The 20,844-nt window shown below is 25.8% G+C and overlaps 1 protein-coding gene across 2 annotated transcripts in view; it reads left to right on the forward strand.

Moving 5' to 3' along the window:
* LOC135927588 (sister chromatid cohesion protein PDS5 homolog A-like) overlaps positions 1 to 12,129 on the forward strand; it is a 41,419-nt gene extending 29,290 nt beyond the window's left edge. Inside the window, exons 26-31 of one of the 2 annotated variants that reach the window (XM_065463673.1) lie at positions 2,473 to 2,595; positions 2,817 to 2,873; positions 4,220 to 4,455; positions 4,880 to 4,995; positions 10,926 to 11,070; positions 11,895 to 12,129. In XM_065463673.1, coding sequence (XP_065319745.1) covers positions 2,473 to 2,595; positions 2,817 to 2,873; positions 4,220 to 4,455; positions 4,880 to 4,995; positions 10,926 to 11,070; positions 11,895 to 11,949 — 732 coding nt within the window. In that variant the 3' untranslated portion in view covers positions 11,950 to 12,129. Of the gene's footprint in view, positions 1 to 2,472; positions 2,596 to 2,816; positions 2,874 to 4,219; positions 4,456 to 4,879; positions 4,996 to 6,475; positions 6,620 to 10,925; positions 11,071 to 11,894 lie in introns of those variants that run through there. The other variant, XM_065463674.1, reaches the window with a different exon arrangement.
* Positions 12,130 to 20,844: the final 8,715 nt, after the last annotated feature.

Below are 20,844 nucleotides of genomic sequence, written 5' to 3' on the forward strand. Positions count from 1 at the left end.
TAAATTTATAATTAGTTCAATATTTTTAGACTTCAATGGCCTGCATAGATTTATTTATATAATATAAATAAATATTGTTGATTTAAATTTTCACCTATTTTATATAATGACATGCAAAATCGAAATTTTTTGCCCACCTGTTACCCTAATTTTTTAAAAGGCTTATAGGGAAGCCATCTCAAACTAATAATATTTTTTTTATTTACTATATTAATGTTATGCATTATTTAAATATTTTCATAACTTTGATAATTTAAATACTTCCTCCTTATTCTATTTAAAATATAAAAAAATGGATAGTAAATATTTCCCACCCCCTGATTTCCTTATTTTTAATTGTGATATTCACAGGTAAATAAAAGTATGAACAGGAAGGAAATATAACTATTATATTTTTTTGGGCCACAACAGGGCCTATATTTTATTGAATATGTTACCACCGTCTCTAGACTGACAGGCCAGTCCTGTCGGCTAATTTATAGTATTTAATTTTAATATGACTGAAACAAATTATAGAATCTATATTCTTAAATATAAAAAAAACAAACTTATGTCTATATTTATTTATATTGCTGCCTGAATATTATACGGTTCTATTTCTACTTTTAGTCGAAATTGAAAGGCCAAAATATTATTTTTATGGATCCCCTTCGCCATTTTAGGTTCAAAAACTCCTAAAAATTATTCTTTATGTAATACATGTTAGGCCCAATAATTAACTCTCTTAATCAAAATCATTTTAACACGTAATAAAAATATTTAGTTTTTAAAAAACATCAAAAAGTAGCGATTATGAATTTTGCCAGTTTATAGTACCTAAGATATTAGGAGAAATAAATTTTAGCGAATAAAGAGAGTAGATAAAAAGAATGGCCTTTATCTACATCTTTTATATAAATTAATGAATGTTTAAAATAATATCAAATTTAATAAATATTTAGAAAGGCTAATAAAACAAAAATAAGAAACAAATTTTATTTTATATTTTCATAAAAATTTTGTTTTTAAAATTGAAAACTTTTTGTTTATCTCCAACATTACTCAAACAGACCTATTTCTTCATTTTTACCTACTCTAATCCCGTACTCTCCTTTTAACTATACTTCATATCATTGTAAATATTGAATTTTATCATGCGCTTTACTCTCTTTAGAAAAATCCCATAACACTTCTTTGTCCTTTCTTCGCCTAATATTTACCTCCTTATAAATATTTTATTTATCCTAGGTTATTATAACTGCAGGCTACCTCAAGAATTCATAATTCACCCACATACATTTCACTCATTTTAATTTATTATTCTCTCTTTGTCTGAATTTATCTCCTTATCAATTTATTGTGTTACCACAATGCCCCTTTTCATTTTACCCATAACTAGGGCTGTGTCGATCCACAAATTTTTCACCGATCCGATATTTATATTGATTTTTATTTGCCATCTATCTTTGTATCAATGTTATATATAAATATATCAATATTTTATTTAAAAAAAAGCAAATAATTTTCACGAATTTTATTTATTTTTATTCTCCAAAAGCTAATAATCTCATTTAAAATATTTGCAATGTTTATTGGGTGAATGTAGTGTTGTTAAACAGCTCCTTTTCACCGATTTTTTAAAAGGGCTAAATCAAAATTTTAGCCAAAATATTATTACCTAATCCTTGAAATTTCGTCAATGGAAGTCCATACCTTTTTACCATCGGTAGGCAAAATGAATAAGCTAGAGTAATTTACTTTTGGCCAAAATCTTGAGTTAACTGTTTTTTAAATTGGGTAAATCAAGCCGTTTAGCAACACAAACTGAATGTGATTCGTTAGATATATTAAAATCATTTTCTTGTTGCAGATAATATAACAAAAAATAGTGTAAAATTTTAAACTATTATTATGAAATTATTCATAATAAAATATCATAAAATAACCAAAAACAATAAAAAATATTGGATCAAAAATAACGGCCGATCTGATCCAATATTTAATATCGAAATTGGCTAATTTTCTATTGAATTACCGTCAAACGCTATTATTTTGTCAAAAATATATCCCATAAGTATTATAATTAATTATTATTAGAGAGTTATAGACGAATTATTGATCCAGAATGCGTCAAACGTAAAGTGCAAAAAACTTCTAAAAAATGGATTTGTCATAGTTTAAGTATATCTAATATTTAAAAAATTTTTTTTTGTCTAAATATCTTATAGTTTTTGTCAGAGAGTATGGTGTTTTTTAAAGTCACTCCTGAAAAATTGATCTGAGTATATATAGAAACTGTAATAATCAGGCAGCGATATGTATTATTGTATTTTTTGATCTACACATTTAATTACAACATAACTATCATTTTAAGTTAAAAGTTATAACATAATTAATTAGCTAGTTCCACTTCCATTCAATATATAAATTTTTTTCATCAACTCAAACAAAATAAAGATAAAACCATTATTACATTTTTTTATTCTCTTTCAGAAACTGTACGCTGTGTGCGATATAGCTTTGGGCCTAATTTGGACTCGTAGTTCTACATTTGTACTCAAAGATTTTCCCGCGAAGCCTATCCTACCTTCAAAACTATTCACTAAACCCGATTTGGTATGGTCAATTTTATTTTTAACCAATTATTAGATCTGAGTGTTTTTTTTAAGGCTGACAATTAAAATTGGAAAACGCCAATAAGGGTAACCTTACGCCTCTTACTAATTTCTTATATTTGACCCTGGAAAATTTTGCACGAGGGAAATATTATTATATTTAATTATTCTTCTCCTTTAATGAGTTAATTTTTATGTATCTTTAAAAAAATTATATTTCAGGAAACTCCGAACTCCAAAATATATTTGCCAAAAGGTTACGCATTCTCTCCTCCTAGGGTAAAATATTTTTATGACGTAATGATGACTTGGACCAACAACAATTCACAATCTATGCTTTATATTCGGCATATTTAAATACTAATTGAATAGTGCATTATTCATATTCGATTTGTTTAATATTCGTATTGGTACAAATAATAAAATTTGCTATTTGTATTCGATTCGAATAATTTATTTTTTAGAAATATAAAATAATTCACATGAAAATATTGACAGATAAAAAATTTTTCGCACATTTAAGCAGAAAAAATTATTATTATGTGATTTAATTTATAATGCTGAACCAATTTATAAATTAGAGCTTTTCTTATTGTTATTCTTTATAAAAACATGAAATTTTTTGGAAGCAAATTCAACTAAGAAAAGACTTTAACAGGAGATGAAGTATACTTTCTTGAAAGTATATCAATATAAATGACAAATTATTAAATTTTATTAAAGAACATTAATAATTATTCCGAATATTTTAATATTCGAATAATTTACCGAAGGAACAATTTATTCAAATAACATCGAATATTCGAATTGTTCAATTTGTTTTTGAATAGGCCTACTCTGTATAGAACATTGCTTTAAACATTTTAGCATTGCATTTAATTTTCATTTAAACATTTGTTTATTCGTTATAAACTACATATAAGAATCCACTGATACAACTTTTTATCCCTATGTTAATACTCCTATGCTTCCGGGCATATACTTAGCACCGATATTTTATAAAATAAAACCAACCATATTTTATTTGAATCAATTAATTTTTATTTTATTTAAAAAATGTATAATATAAGTTTATTTATGAAGTTTAATAAGTTAAATATAAATTATATTTCAAATTTTCTTTTGATTTGTTATTACTTACTTTTTTTAGGAAAAATATCAGTTTGGAAAAGGGAAGCACAAGAATGGCATCTTTTAAATTATTTTATTTAAAAAAATAAAAATGATTAGATTATTATTAATTAATTTTTTTATAGATTAATGATGAAATAAATTTATTTTATAATTTCTTGACCTTACCCCTTTTAAATAAGTAATAAATTTATTATTTAAAAGTTTTAAATCTATTAAAAACTAGGTATCGGATCTTGAAAAATATTAATTAAAAAAATGTAAGGGCAGTCCTAGTTTTGACTAAAGCATATTGGTTAATAATATATTTTTTGAAAAATTTTTTGCACAACGTTTATCTTAAAAAAAGTATTTATTATTTATTTTATAAGATATTTAAAAGATTTTTTGTTAAATATCAAAACGATTTTAAAGGCCGTTAATTATTTATTATCAGTGCTGCACGAGAGATTAAATATATCTAAAATTGATCCTTAAAAAATATTCTTATACAGAAGAAGATTACTCGACCAGAACTTTGCCAATTTTTTTCGCTCTCCCAGGATTCATCTAAGGTCAGGTCTATTGATAAAATATTTACCCCCGTATACAGTGAAGATGACTTGATTGAAAACATAGCTTCTTCTTCCCAGTTGTCAGAGAGAATAGGAGGAAACAGCATAGATGTCATTAATCTGGAAAATCCCTACATGGAAAGTGAAGATAGTGCCCGCGAGATACGTAGCAACAAGTTAAATACAATAATTGAAATATAACTAATTCTTTAATTATTTTTATATCGTCATTCCTAGCTGCTAAGAATTTTGTTGTATGGTAAAATTATCTTTTAAGCATGGAATAGGCAGGAGATATGTTTATCCCAGTTGCGAGACAATTATGTGAGTTAGTAGTCCCTTAGTTTTTTCACGGCCTATGGATGCCCATGGACATTCATTATATTCTATAATTCGGAATTGGCTGACCTTGTCCTATCTATACATTGTTCCTATCAATATAAGCATAAGCACTTTTTTAAAAATTAAAATAAAAGCCTTATCTAAAGATCCGTATAAAGAACCCGTTAAATTTAAAAAATCTTGATTAAGTTTGGCATCAATATTTTTTGTTCCTTCCTTCCTTTGATTTATATTGCATTCGTTAAAAAAAATATTGAGGCGTTTTAAAACGAAAAATGTTCTCGGTAGCACCTCTTCGACTCAAGAAAAAACAATGAGTAGTGAAGATTCGCAAGAGAACACGACTTTCCAATCTCAATCAACACCTATCGAAGGTAAAGCAATTTACAAATTTTTGCGTATATATTTTTTTCAGGAGATATATAGCAACGATCTCTGAAAGCGGTCTTTAATCTTTAGTTTAACCCTTTCGGTCACGGTAGTGCAAATATAAAACAACCTTTCAACCTTTATAATCTTTTAAAGGAGTTGATCATATAAAATAAAACCACCACGAATATATTATTAATATATTTTTTCATATGTTTGTGAAGGTTGTATTTTTTTAAAAAAAATTTCGCACATTTATTTAAAATACGGCATCATATTAATTTTATGATAAAACTTAGAAACAAAATAATTTCTTTTTTTTCGTAGTTTATTAGTAGTCTCACGTTTCATTTTGATTTTTGCTATATTATTATATCAGAATTAAGTAAAGAGTTGGCAAAAGTATTTTTATTGCTATTTTTAATGGAAGGAAATTACCTAGGAGGAATAATAATGTCGGTTCATCTTGAACCTTTAAATCCCATTCGAATCTTTTCGCATACAAACTTATTATTATATAAAGAAGGACATTTTTTAAAAAATTTTGTCGCTATTTCACAAAGCTATTATTGAGACATATATAATTATTAGTACTGTAAAGTAACTTCATTACTAACGATGTTACATTTTTTTAGGAAAGGAAATCCATTTGTTTCAAAAAAAACAAATAATGCGTTTTTTTTGAGTATCTCTAACGCAAAACGTTACTCGTTATAAAATTTTTCTTATTTTATTTATTCCATTTTTGTGGTTGAATTTTATATTCAATTTTGTTAATCTAATTAATTGAATCAATCAAGGTATGAATTTATGTTATCTTATATTTAAATTTATTTTATGAATAATATATGACAAACTTATTTCTTCCGATAAAAATTATTTTTCTTTTTATTTCAAAAAATCTATCCTTACTATTTTTGTTTAGAAAATTTGAATTCCAATTATATAACCTCAATGTCTAGCAGAGCAGCTCAAATCTAAAAACATACAAATTCAGATTAAATTCTGATAAAGGTAAGAAAATATCAATGAGGATCTGAATGAAGATAATCTAATAAGTTTTTTTGAAAATTATGATAATTCTTTAAATATTTGTAATAAATTCCCTCAAATTAAAATTTTATTTATTAAATGTAATACAGCCCACCCATCCTCTGCACCAGTTGAACGTGTGTTTAGCACAGTGAAAACTATGTTGAGCAATCGTGTTCTTGTTTATCTGATCATTTGAAAATCAATTGTTAAAAATTACAAAAAAATTCTTACTAATGTTGTTAAACGGCTCGTTTTGAGCCGATTTTTAAAAGCGGATAACTCAATATTTTCACCAGATACTATACTTCTAGACCTTTGCTCCTTCTATGAACAATTTTCAGGCTTACGTAATATTTTTCTGGATAAAATATTGTGTTAGCCGTTTTTAAAAATCGGCTCAAAACGAGCTGTTTAACAACACTAACTCTTACAATATATTATTTTTATTAGCTATGGGGGAAAAATAAATAGAATGCCTCTCAGCCCTTAGCAACTTGGTCAGCCCTTCCACGAGACTATTCATGTATCGACGTATTCAAACGCAGAATTTAATCTAACAAAATATGAAAATACACCTTTCTATCAAACTATAATTTTATCCCGTTAGTTATTATCAATCTTGGTAATGCATTCCTGAAATTTCTAAAAATATTTTATAGGAAAATTTCCCAAATACTGGGATAGCTGTGGAAAGTTTCTCTATCAGACAAAAATTGGATTATAAATATGCCGATCAAATGTAAACTTATGCCTGCCCATTAGATAATTTTATTTAAAATAATATATAAATTTTTTCTTACATAATAGATATGCTTTTTTAGTTTATAATTTATACTTTTATATGTATTTTTTAATGTTGTGAAAATTCTCATAAATAAAATTATATATATATAATATTTAGTTTTTTAAATAAAGTAACGCTTTACTTTTTTGAATAACTAGTAATGCGTTTATTTTTTCACAAGGTAACGGTAACGCGTTCCTTTTTTCAAACATAACGAGAAACTTGCTACTCTTTTGGAGTAACGTTCACTAATTATTAATTAATTTATTTTCAAAATTCTCTCCTATAAAATTTTATCTAAAAGGAGGGAGAATAAATTCTATAACTGAGAATACTTTTATATGCTAACTGGAAGCTAACATCATCAAGGAGCATTATACAAAAAAATTTAGCAATAGTTACTTATACTTATTAATTGAAATGATTATTAATAATCTTTAAAAGAGTTAAAAATCAAAAAATTCAAACCGGGCCTTAAGAATAAATAAATTTTTTAAAAAAATCTTCAATATGCATGATATTACTTGTATATCAATTATAATCCTTTAAAATAATTTTAAAAGATGAAAAAAATATTCGATTGCATTGAAATTCGTATACAGTACCATCTATACGTTTTTTATACATTTTTCACGAATTTTTATTATTACCCAGCCCTATTGTTGAAGAAATTATTATAAAAGTAGTATGAGAATAATAGAAAATAGATATTTGAAAAATTGGAGCTCATAATATATTAGAAATAATAATTTTCAATTTTCAAATGGATATAAGATGACCAATATTTAAAAAAAAAATTTTTAATGTTCCCCCCCAAAATTATTAATTATTAACTTAGTTATTATTATTAGATTCAATATTTGAACTAATTTTTAATTTAGACCTAATCATTTAGCATCAGTAAAAGGGGAAAAAACTCGATTATAACTTTAATCCCATTATCTAGTAATATAATTGCAAATTTGTTTTTGATATAACTATAACATATATAACATGCCTAAATTTATATAGAAATTAAAAAGGGTTGGCAAAAAATCTTAATCTTGATTTTCTTGCTCATTTGACATTCATAAAGTTTTAGGATTTTTTCACGCATCTTTTTTAATAGAAAAATAAATTTCGGAGATTTTAAAAATTGAAAAATAATGAAGGGGTTTTCTGAATTTAAAAGAAATAAAAGCGAGTTTTTATCTAGATTTTTGAAAACACAAAGTTTTTTTATATCTCTGGTTGGCAAACGATAAAGATCGATGGTGATACAAATTCTAAACTCTCAGTTTAACAATGGTTTATTAAATCAATTTCACAATAATGCTTAGATGATGAATATCCTCCATGGAATATTTATTTTATTTCATTAAAGTTTATTTATCAAGTGAATCGATTTTTATATTTAAAAAAATCATGATTTTTATCAACCCTAGTGTAACGATACCTTAGCAACTTACAACTGGGACAAATTTTATTTTATTATATAAATTTTGTATGCTTAAAGTACCTTTAAAATATAATATTAAAGTGTATTATGTTTTCTTTGACCTTATTATTAATATAATACAACATTTTTTAAAAAATATATACTAACTGCGTATGTGGGAATTTGCTGTGGAGGGGGGAGGGGTATTAATTTTTTTAAGGATAAATTTCTTGTTATTTAAAAATATCTTAAGTTCATAAATTTATTAGGACTAATCAGTATCTACATGAGCGGGGGGGGGGGGGTAGGATTACATTTAAATATTTAGAAAAGGGTAGGGTATAATTATTTAGAGTGTTGTCTATTATATTTTTGAATGATTTGAGGACAATTATAATGATTTTAAATTTAATTTATTATAATATTAGTATATTGCTAAATATCGACCAATATTATATACATAGTCGTTATTTTTCAAATAATTCTAATTTTCTGCTATCTTTTTAAACATAATTTAAAAAGGGTTTGATATATTAGCTAATATTTCCCCAATCAATATGCTGTATAATGTTAATTGTAAATTTAGGGGTTTTAAATATAACTCATGCTTTAAATTAACTCTTTTATATTCAGAATTTTTTGTTAGTTATAAACTTTTGATGATTTAAGTTATTCTTTTTAAAATATATTAAGGGAGTACTATTATAATTTAAAACGTATAATTAATAATGTGATAATATCGCCCCGAATGCAATGGAATTTTTTAGAAGGGGGGGGGGGTTGCATCTAGTTAATATCCTATAATGTAGACGCTGGGGCTAGACTATTTCTAATACACAAATTCAAATAATGTGAATTATAAAAATTAAACGTATATAACCAGTATATGAAAAAATGATAAAGAACATGAATTGGAAATTGTGAAGTTGAGGGAATGGTAGCACAGTGGACATATATAGCTGTTAAACGTTTTCTTTTTATAAATACTTGAAGCCCATTAAATTTCCCACTTATTGCATGAGCTCCATTATACTCTTGCCTACATATCAAAAATTTATGTTCAACTATATTTTTCAAAAAAACAATTTTATCATGAGATTAATTATTACTTTGAATTTTTTAAGACAAATATTACATCAGCTAAGGCAACAGTCATGGTTGAAAAAGGGATAAATTAAAAGCATTTCTTTAATAATATTATTTTGAGTATCCATGTATCGTATGCAGAATGACATCTGCTCAATGCCTACAATATCTGTGGTCTCATCTATCAAAATTGCGAAACATAGGGCAGAATTGATTTAATTAATTTTTCTAAAATGATATTGCAAATAAAAATAACTTCATTTTGAATCCTGGGGCTAAGAAACATAGTATTTTTATTGCTGCAATTAAGGCTCTCCTTTAATACAGAATCCCATAATTTTTTATATTTTACAAGACAGTGAGAATTACCATAATTATTATCGAAATTCAAGCTTCCTGAATCCAAATGGCCGAGTTATGCTAGGCCCTGCAATCCACAATACAAGTTGTATTTTTTATCTATTTTCTTGTGCTATTTTTATTAATATATGATGAAATGGGAATCATATCCTTACTTTGAATTCTTTTGAAGAAATCATGAGTTTATAGCTTTCATGATAATTTGTTTTTGCTGATTGCCAAAGATTTATCCGGCATCTTTGTACCCGTTGAATGAAGTATTAACAAGACTGTTAAACTCAACTAAATTTCTTCCAGCATATCTTGGACCAAACAAGACACATATCATTATCTTGGATAGAGTATGCATGTCCCAACCATCTGGTAAGATAGCTGTTTTAAAATTTTAACCTTCTATTCACATTTGTTTGTGAATATTTATAATTGAGGAGTGGAATATAAATCTATTATTATTAAATAAAATACTTATCATACATATCTTTAATACCTTTTTAAGAGGTATAGCCTTTTCTTCTACGCTGATATTATCTTTATCCAAAAAAATTGGCTCTATCATATGGCTGATTATTGTATTCTAGTTTTGTCTAAATTGTGAAAATGATAAAATATTATATATAATATAGCACTTCATGATGATTTATTGGGAAATTTGAAAATCCAAGGAAAATTTGAAATCGAAATTAAATTATATAATAAATTAGATGTGATAAATAAATGTAATTAAATATATATTTAATAAAAGATAGGAATGATTATTATAAAATAAAAATTAATATAAAACAATAATATTTTCGGCATCTGCATTTTTTGCTTGGAAGGGGGAGAGGGATTTGCACAATATTATTTTAAAAATATTTGAACCGTCTACATTTATTTGTTGTGGGGGGGGGGCTGCATACGCCAATAATGATACCACTTAATCTTTTTTTTTGAATATTGAAATAAATAATTACTTTAGATCGTATCATTCTGTTACTGACAGTTTAACTTCGGTTGCCTTGGAAAAATTGATAACTTGCAATTATTTTTAAATACCATACAAACTTGAAAAGGTTACCATAAATTGTCGTTAGCTCTTATTTGGCATGCCAATGAGTCTTTTTTTAAAATACGCATGCTAAAAAAGCTCTCCTGGCATAGATAATATTTTAGGCATGCTCAAATTAAATTTACTCGCACTGAGCAAACATGTGCCTTACCCTAACAATCGCCAATGGATGTTATTATATTATTAACTTATTGAATATCTTTAGACCTAATCGATGGCCAAAGAAACAACAAAGATACAACTCTCAGCAATGACGAGTCTTCATCCAAAATGGAGACCTCTTCTTATTTAACACCGCCACATTCGTCTCAAGAAGAAATGGTTTTAGGGGACGAAACTTTCGTTGTAAAGTATACCTCTTTTCATTTTTTATATTATTTAGAGTATAGCCTTTTAAGGTGAGCTCCTTTAAGTAAACTGTTTAGCGCGGTGAAACAAACTAAAAGCGCGATTTTGTTTTCAATTTTGGAATCATTTTATTATTTTAAATTATTATCTTCAACTGCTGGAAGATATTTCAAAATTATCAGTTCATTTATCTTTATCTTGTATGCTCTCCATTGATACAGTTGTGAGATTGAACTACAGAATACGAATATGATTTTTAATTTTGGAAAGCTATCAGAGTTAGGCTGTGCTTATTATAAATACCAGCAGCTATCCATGTATTCTCCTCAATCAATATAAATTTGCCAAACTTGGATTTTGCAAATTATATGACGGAAACTGATAATTTGATTTTAGAATGAACTATCTAAATCTTTTTTATTTACTCCATTTAATAGCTTCTCTTTAGAAAATTTTATACATTTTTAAGAATAAGAATATTGGAGAGTTTAATAATATATTACGAGCTTTAGAATCTTTTTATTGCAATCTTTAACCTATAGTTTAATTTTAAAAAGAATTAATTAGTTTAGCTTTTTTTATTTTTAAACACTTATCTAATCTCAACACCTTCGCTAATAATTTGATTTTAATCTAATTTCCAAAAATTTCTCATTGAAACAAGAAAGCTGATATTAAAAGCAAAAATATATTTAATAAACCCCATACTATCTTTTAATAGTACTATAGAATATACGCCAAAACCGGTTTTAGCAAATTTTTTTAAATGATTTACCCACATATTTTATTGTTATAATTATATTTATATACTTGTTATTTATTACAGACGATTTAAGACCTCGGAATCATTGGCCACACAAATAAGAAAAAAATTGAAATGATTTATTGTTGAAAAATATTTGAGACCTTTCTTTCCCAATAATTAAAATAATATAAAAGGACAATTTATAGAGCTGAAGTCTGACCTCATTTTTTTTATACCAAATGTCTTTTATAACATTACATTAAATTCGTTTACATTTAAAATATAATTATACCATCCCAAAATTCCATGTACTATATCTTTGTCAAATAAATAAACTATATATTAATATTACATATAATGATGTCATAGAAAAATTAACTATATTATCTTTTTTTGTTTTATTCATATTTTTTTTTTATTTAAATCAAATATTATGAAGTTGTTGTAATATGTGTTTACTTCAATAAAAATTAGAATTTAGGATTATTTGTTATTTTTTCTTATGTACAATAATGCGTTTTTATTTTTTTAATGTTTTCCTAAATTCTATATTTAGAAAAATTTTGAGGCTTCTGCTTATGTTAAAATAAAATAAATAATTTTTTTAGAATTTCTCTATTTTGAATGAAACATAAAAATTAACAAAGTTATAATATATATCTTAGAATGAGAAGGAAAAAACAATAAATCATTTTAATTCTCTCACTCATAGGTCTATGAAGTTAAAAAATGACTTGGAGAGAAAATGCTGTAACTTATACAATATGTTTCAAATGCCTAGATTATCTTAAACCTGGGAATACATTCAGAATCAACCGTTAGAGTACTATGTAAAATAACAAAAGTTGATGTTGGCAGAGCAACTTGAGGGGGAAATTCTGAAACCTATACCAATGTGTTGCCCTTTAATTATTTCTAATTGGTCTTCAACCCGGATACGGACAGAATTGATCTAATAAGTTTTAAGTTAAATTAAGAAAGTTTTGTGATAATCGAAAATAAGAAAAAATAAATTTTGAAATTTATGCCAATATTTAATTCTTTAACTTATGGAAATATTTAATCCTTAATTTGTGCCTGTTTTTACTTCTCTTTTTGTATAAAAATGAGTGTGCTAATGATGCTCTAGATCTTACTCCATTATTTTAAAAATCTGTAATAATATCGGGCAGATTAAATTATTCTCGTGGATAGCCCTCTTGTACCTTCTCCCAATACATCTGACTACATCAATAGAAATATTTCTTATAAAGAAAATGGAATATTAAAGTGATCACTTATTATTATTAACCAATCAGAATGTACTAAGTTGAATTAAGAACATCGTTTAAAAAAGCCTTTACCATGAGTTAGGAGTGAGGAGTGAAAATTTATATTTCACCAAGAGTCCGACCTCAACTGGTTCTTGGAAATGTTCAAAAGAGTTATGTTTCCTGATTGTAATAATTGGTTGTCCATGATAACCTAGCTACAAATATAGGTTTCATATAAGAAAAGAAGGAACAATGTTCATTTAAATTTGGGTTTCATATTATTGTCCTTTTTGCTCCGTTACATTTCTATTCTAATATAATTTTTTTTATGCTATTTAAAGTATATCAACGAATTATTTCACTGATAGGCTGTTTAGAAATTCTAAATTATAAAAAATTTGTTTGCCATATTAACTGTTGTAGTTTCCATTATATTTACATATATTGTATTTGACAAAATGATTTATTTTAACAGATGTATTAATTTCGAACGGATTGATTATATTTATTACGTTTAAAAGAAGTTGTAAAGATTATTAATTTATTATTCATTAATTTTTATGTTTGAATTTATTCTAAAAGGAGAAAAAGAGTATTCGCAAATTATTTAAATGATATTGCCATCAGCGCGATGAGATACTCCAAAATTTAAAATAAAATATCTTGAATTCTACAAGAGTTTTTATTATGGCGCTATATTATCCAAAGATATTATTGAGAACAATTTGATTTTTATCAAAATCATTTCCGTAACTACTATATTATCTATGCCTTTCTTCATTGATATTCTTTCTTTGTAAGAAATTAAATGCTAAATTACTAAAGATATTATAGGGAAGAATTAAATTTCATCAAAATTATTATTTCGTTACTACGATATTATATATGTTATGCATTACTGGTATTCGCTGGAAAATTTTTTAATTATTGTATAAAATTATTCTAGAATATCTTAGTACTATTTTATCGCTGATATTATCAGGTCAAAATTTTATTTGTAGAAGAAATAATTTCAGGATATCCAAATAATCTTTAGGAGATTATATTATAAATTATGGAATCATAATAAGTAATTTATCGATAATAATGGGGAGATGTTCATGAGAATTTTTGTATAAATTATTTATATTCTATTCTGTATTCTAATTGGAGAAATATGAAATTCGTGGCATTACATGAAAAATGTAAATAGCCGGAGGAAATTATGATGAAATATTAAAATAATGTCTTCTATTCTTTATTTTAATTGGGGAAATATAAAATTAAGGAAATTATAGTCGGAGAATAGTATATAGTGTTCTTTATTTTTATTCTTTAAAAATATCAAATGGCGCCTTCCTACGGACAGGAAAGACGCAATTCTTGTGGGAGTTTCGTGCCGAGTCGATTCCAACGGCATCCTCCTACTAGGGTCAAAAAGCCTCATTTCTTAATTCTTGATAAAAAGTCGTTAGAAGTATGACATTTTCGGCTAAAATATATTAGACAACCTATATGAGGGAAATTTATAAATATATAGTTTGGAATTAGTGAAAAACGCCCTATATGTAAAGATATATTAAATTCCAGAAGATTTATTATATTTATTACATTTAAAAGAAATAGTAAATATTCATTTACTATATTATTCGTAAATTTTTATATTAGTTTTTTTAAAAAGAGAAAAAGATTATCATAGCAAATTATTTAAAGGATATCGCCATCAGCGGTGATACTCCTAAACTTAGAATAAAATATCTCTCGTTCTCCTATCAATTTTACAAGAAGTTTATTATTTACCGTTTTTTTTACAATTATAAAATTAAGTTTCTCTCTTATTAATATTTTTATAAAAACGTTATTGTAAAGTTATTCACAAATGTAAAACTTCAGACAGTTTATTTTTATATATCTAAAAAAAAGTAATTTCTTTCGATATATATAAAATTTGAATACGAAAAATATAAAATAAAATATCTTTTTAGCGAGGTTAAAATAAGTAAGAAATAAAAATGTTATCTTCGCGTGGTTAAGTACAAAAATAAGGTTAACGAAAAATAAGAATTTACAAATACTATTATTTCATAACATTTTCCCACTTGTAAGAAGTTTTGCTATCACTGATTTATCGTTTTGGCCGTTCTAGTTGTTGCATAAATCATATTCGTTATCGTTGGTTTGTATGTATTGCCATTGATTTTTATACGTTGGTTTGTCCAAATCGTTTTTGAGTTTGTACGTAGGTTTGTCCAAATCGTTTTTGAGTTTGTATATTGATTTGTCCAATCGTTAACTTGTTATCCTTATCATAAGTTGTTTTCATCAATCATAATTTTGTCATGTTAGCTTGTTTGTCGTACTCCCTTCTTATTATTACCAATTTTTCAAAATAAATTATCAACATCAATACATTATGAATAATTAGGAATAATAAGAATTGATCGAATTGGATAAGAATAAATGAATAATCGGAATAATATATGGAATTGAATTGAATAAATTGAATAATCGAATGTTGGAATGATAAATCAATAAGATTATTATATCATATTTTTAATGTTTATTTTATTTTCGTGTTTTAGTGTTAAATATTTATTTTATATTTTAAGTTACATAACTTTTAAGTAAACAGGTTTTTGTTTTATTCTTATAGGTCTAGAAATTGGTGTTAATATGTTTTTGTTTATAATATTTTTTGTGTCCACACTTCCCTCCTTAAAAGAATTCTTAGAGTTAATATCATGATTTAAAAACATATTATAACATCTACTTTTTCTTAACTGGTCTAAGTGTCTCATTACTATACCCTTTCTGTCCTCCATCATTGTGTATGATCATTCCTTTATCCCATTTATCATCTCCTTGTATATTATGCCAAATAAAGTCTCCTCTCCTAAATTCATAATTCTATTACGTGATAGTATTACGTTATCTTTATCTTCCTTTTCCCCTAACGGTTTTAATTCCCATCGAATTCTAATATGGCGATTAAACATTCTTTTGGAAGGTGCAACTCCTGTTGTATTATTTGGTGTGTTTCTATAATTGAATAAGAATTTATCAAGTGAAGTATCTAAATCACTCTTTATATTTCTTTTCATGTGCATCTTAAACGTTCTCATCATACGTTCCACCTGGCTATTAGACTGCTGGTGGTATGCGGAGGTCAGTATATATTTTATGTCATAATCACCAAAATTTCTCGAAAAGATTACTTGTGAAATTAGTACCATTATCAGTGACTATAGTTTAAGATATTCCATGGTTGTAATAAAATTTTTAATGTAATTTCTGTTGTATGACAGGACAATAATTGGATATTTACTATAGGCATCGACTATTATTAACCAATTTTTTCTGAAAAACGGATGCCCATAATCTATATGTATCCTTTCAAATGGTTTAGTTGCCAAAACCCATGGTTTTTGTATATTTTTAGGATTGTCCAAAATGTGTATTACAATCTCACAACTTTTTAATTTCATCTTACATCATAATTCATACCGGAACACCACATATAATCTTTGGCTAAGGATTTAATTTTTTCTGCTCCCAAATGACTTTCATTTAATGTTTGAGTACGTTTTTTCTCATACTTAATGGAATTATGATTTTGTTGTTCTTGTAAAGACAATCTTTAATTATACTTTTCCAATTCAATGTTTTTATATTTGGCAAAATTAGGTAATAAACCATATAACGTAATTTTTTCAAAAACTTTTTTAATGAGTTTAAATGAGCTTCGTCGTTATTTTCAGTTATAAGTAAATCATCGATGTAAAATATGACATCTTTCATAATACCAAACATTTGATCCATAATTTGTTGAAAAATTGCAGATGAAGTCTTTACTTTAGCCCAAAAGGAAGTCTGGTAAATTGGTAGTAGACCTTGTGCATGGATATTGTTAAAATATTTTTGCAGCTTTTGTCAATGAGAATCTGTAGAAACACGTTTTTAAAATCTACCTTGGTAAATTTCTTTCCTCTCGAAAATTTAGCTAAATCATTTTTTCTTGGAAGGGATATTTAAAATCCTCTAGAGCTAGAATAATTGTGTCTTTAAAATCAGCACAAAGCCTAATGCTCCCATCATTCTCAATGGCAGATATGGGACTTGCCTATCGAAATTATTATACCGGCTAGATGATTTTTTCTGTATCCATCTATTAAGTTCTTTACCCACAACATCCATTTTTTATAGAGTATACGCCTTGCTGGTATAATCTAAGTTTAGGCGTCTATCATTAAATATAGGTTGCCATTTGCTTTGTTAATTGGACTGTTAGTTATTTTGGATTCGCAGTTTTTGATCAGTTTTTTAATTTTATCATCATAATTTATATAAATTTTTGCTCTGAACTTATTCAAGATATTTTTGAAAGCGTTGATCCAAGAACGTCTAATAGTGATTTATTCTTGATTCAACAATCTTTGTGATGCCATCATAATTTACGTTGATCGGAATTGTACAAATTACTTTGATTTGATTACCATCATAAGCTGTTAATTGTAGTTTAGATTTTTTAATTTCTGATATGCCAATTTCTTAGCTATGGCACAAGGTATAATAGTATATCTTGATCCCGTATCAATTTTCAATGTGGTAGTAATATTATTAATTTCAGAGTAGCCATAAAAGCACTGTCATCATCATTGTAAGCGTTCTCAGTCAAGATGTTAACATTAAAATCATTATCATTGTTGTCTTTGGCGATGTCGATTTTGTCTTCAACAATTTCTTCGATGTTCATATTGCAATTATTGTTGTTATATCGATTTTGGTCATCGTATTGAATTTGTTTTCTCTAAATTATCACACCACGTGCTGTTTCTACCGTAGTTATTTGAATTATTATCATACTGCCTTTAATTTTTATTCTGGTAGGATTGATAATTATTATTTTTGTAATAATAGCCTCTAAAATTGTTGTCATGACCTAAAATTGTTGATATAATCTCTAGAATTACTGTTATAACCTCTAAAATTATTGTTATAATATTTGTTCCTATCATTATTATTATTGTTATATCTGTTATCATAATTTTGCCTAAAATTGTTTCTAAAATTATCATTATAGTCAAATCGATTAAATCTATTGTAATTGTTATTCTCATTGCTACAATTATATCTAGGAGTATTATCAAATTTTTTTGATTACGTGTAAATTTAAACGTGTTGTTACTACTAAAATCTAAATAATTATGTTTATTATCAACAGTATTTCTAGTATATATACCTATATTTTTATTAAACTTTTTATCATTGCTCACATAATTTATAATATCATTATCTGGTTTGACATTAATGCTATCAAATTTTCTTCCTAACAGTAACATTTATTCTAAAGTTAAGTTATCATCCTTATTTATTCTATGTTTATTATCATTTAAGCTAGATACCCTAAGTTGCTCTTTTATACGGTGATTATTACTGAAGCATTGTCGGTTAAATTTAGATATACATAGAGACCAATCAAGAAGGGTCTCGTCTTTGCCTTGTACAGCGTTATTTATATATACATAGAGACATATTAAGAAAGGTCTCGTCTTTGCCTTGTACAGCGTTATTAAAAAGTACAATGTAGTCGTTTACGTTAAAATTCGGTACTAAATAGTTTAATTTTTTTAATTATAAAATTATAGTCCTTAAATTCAAGGTTATAATATATAGATCTGATTTTAGCGTACACATAATCTGATAAGTTTAAGAAGTAAATTAACCTTAGCAGAATCAGATGATATGCTTATAGAAAAATATTGAATTATCCAATCCTTATATAAATCAGTCATGACCCCTTGTTTGAGAAATTTGTGTGGTTGGTAGGTTTGAAACTGCTATCAGTTTGTCGTCCATAATTTAATTAATTTTATAAGAAACTAGCTGATAGCCCGTCAAGAATGACGGGGAATCAGAATTTTCTTATTTATTTAATGATGGATGAATAATAAATTTTCCTATTTTTATACAAAACTCATCTAGCAAAAATATATTTTTTATATTATAAATTACAAATACAAATGAATAAAAATTCAATTTAAAAGATTTTTTATTGTGCACATAAATTAAAATACTAACCATATACTCCATAAACATAATTTATAAAAAATAATGGAAAATTTTAGAATAACTCTTCATCTAAATAAATATAGATTTCTGAATCACATCTCATAAGATAGGAAAATTTCTGATTCATTCATCATCAAATAAGGGTAAAATTTATTACTCATCTATCATTGAATAAAGAAGAAAATCTGATTCCTCGTCATTCTTGACAGGCTATCATTTTTGATAACGGGTACTTAAAAAATCCCTAAAATATATGTAAAGGGAAAGGTCACAATAAGCATTATTTTTTTTGTTATTTATGCTAAGATAAAAATGGATTAATATTTCCTCCATATATACATTTCACAATGGCTTTCTTTATTTCCTTGTGTACAACAATTTCTTGAATCTAGTAAATTATCAGAAATTTTTTGCAAATGATTTAAATAAAGCATATCTGTGATTTGATTATTCCTTTAAGTTCAAATAAAGTCAGATGGAAAATGAAATATTTTAGTTATTGAAATTAGAGACCTTCACGTTCACGGGCCTTGATTTTCATTAGCCTCCAGCCCAGGTCAGCTGTAAAAATAATTTGCAGGACCAGTCCATATTTAATAAAATATTCAAACCCAAGATCATCATAAGTTTCAAAAATTTTGCCCACGCCTATATCCAAAAATTTAACTTATTGTTTTAAATGAATAAATAAACAATATTTAAGCGTATTTAGGCAATCACTTTGTTTGCAATACTGACATTTATTATTATTAGAAGAAAAAAATGCAATATATTTTTAAGTTAGGAACAGTTTAATAGGCTAAATTTAAATGAAAAAATTTTAGGCTTTTTATCAAAAACCCTCTCCTGACCCAGGCACATTAGTAAATATATTATACCTGGCATCCCTCATTAAAATATTTTGTCACCTGAGTTAGAGATTATTCTATCCCCGTTATTGTCAAAAATATTTTCTTTTGATTGATTGATTTTTAAAGAATATATAATCTATTTACATAAAATAATCTAAGAATTTTAACTTATAAATAAATTATAGCTAGTATTAGATTATTCTATATCCCTATTTTTTCTTACTGATAAAAATATATTATTCTGATTCTTTAAAACATTTTCAAGTATTGAATTAAGAGTTTTTTAACTGATGATAAAGATCCTGATATTACTGGTTCAAAAAACAAATAATTAAAAAGAATATATTTTGATATTATTTAAAGAAAAATAATATTACCATAATTTTTATTCATTCCATTAAAATATATTAAAATTTTTAAAATAAATAGTAATTATTATTATATAAAATTTTTGGATTAAAGAGAAGTTGTTTGGAGAATAGAATAATATTTCTTATAATAAAATTTGGTATTTATTCTATCTCCAGTTTTAGAATAATAATAAAGATGATTTTTTAAGAAATATATCATGGTATTTTATATAATTAAGTGATGTGGAACTATCAAATATACACAAGAATTTCATATAAAAAATTCTCTTATCTCAAAAAATCATTTAAATGCTTTTAAGACCTTCATAACTTTTAAACAAAGACCTCCTAACATAGATCTGAATCAAATATGAGGTCAACCTGATTGTGTCACAAAAACTATATGATGGTATTCATCCCATTGCAATTGGCTATTTAGAAGATTATTAACAAAAATAATTGCTATGGTTCAAAATTCAGAGTCATTTATTAAGTATACATAGCAATTAGGATTGAGTGTTAAGGGAGA

The sequence above is a fragment of the Gordionus sp. m RMFG-2023 genome, chromosome 3, assembly GCF_954871325.1.
Source record: "Gordionus sp. m RMFG-2023 chromosome 3, tfGorSpeb1-WG-v2, whole genome shotgun sequence".
NCBI classification, from domain to species: domain Eukaryota; kingdom Metazoa; phylum Nematomorpha; class Gordioida; order Chordodea; family Parachordodidae; genus Gordionus; species Gordionus sp. m RMFG-2023.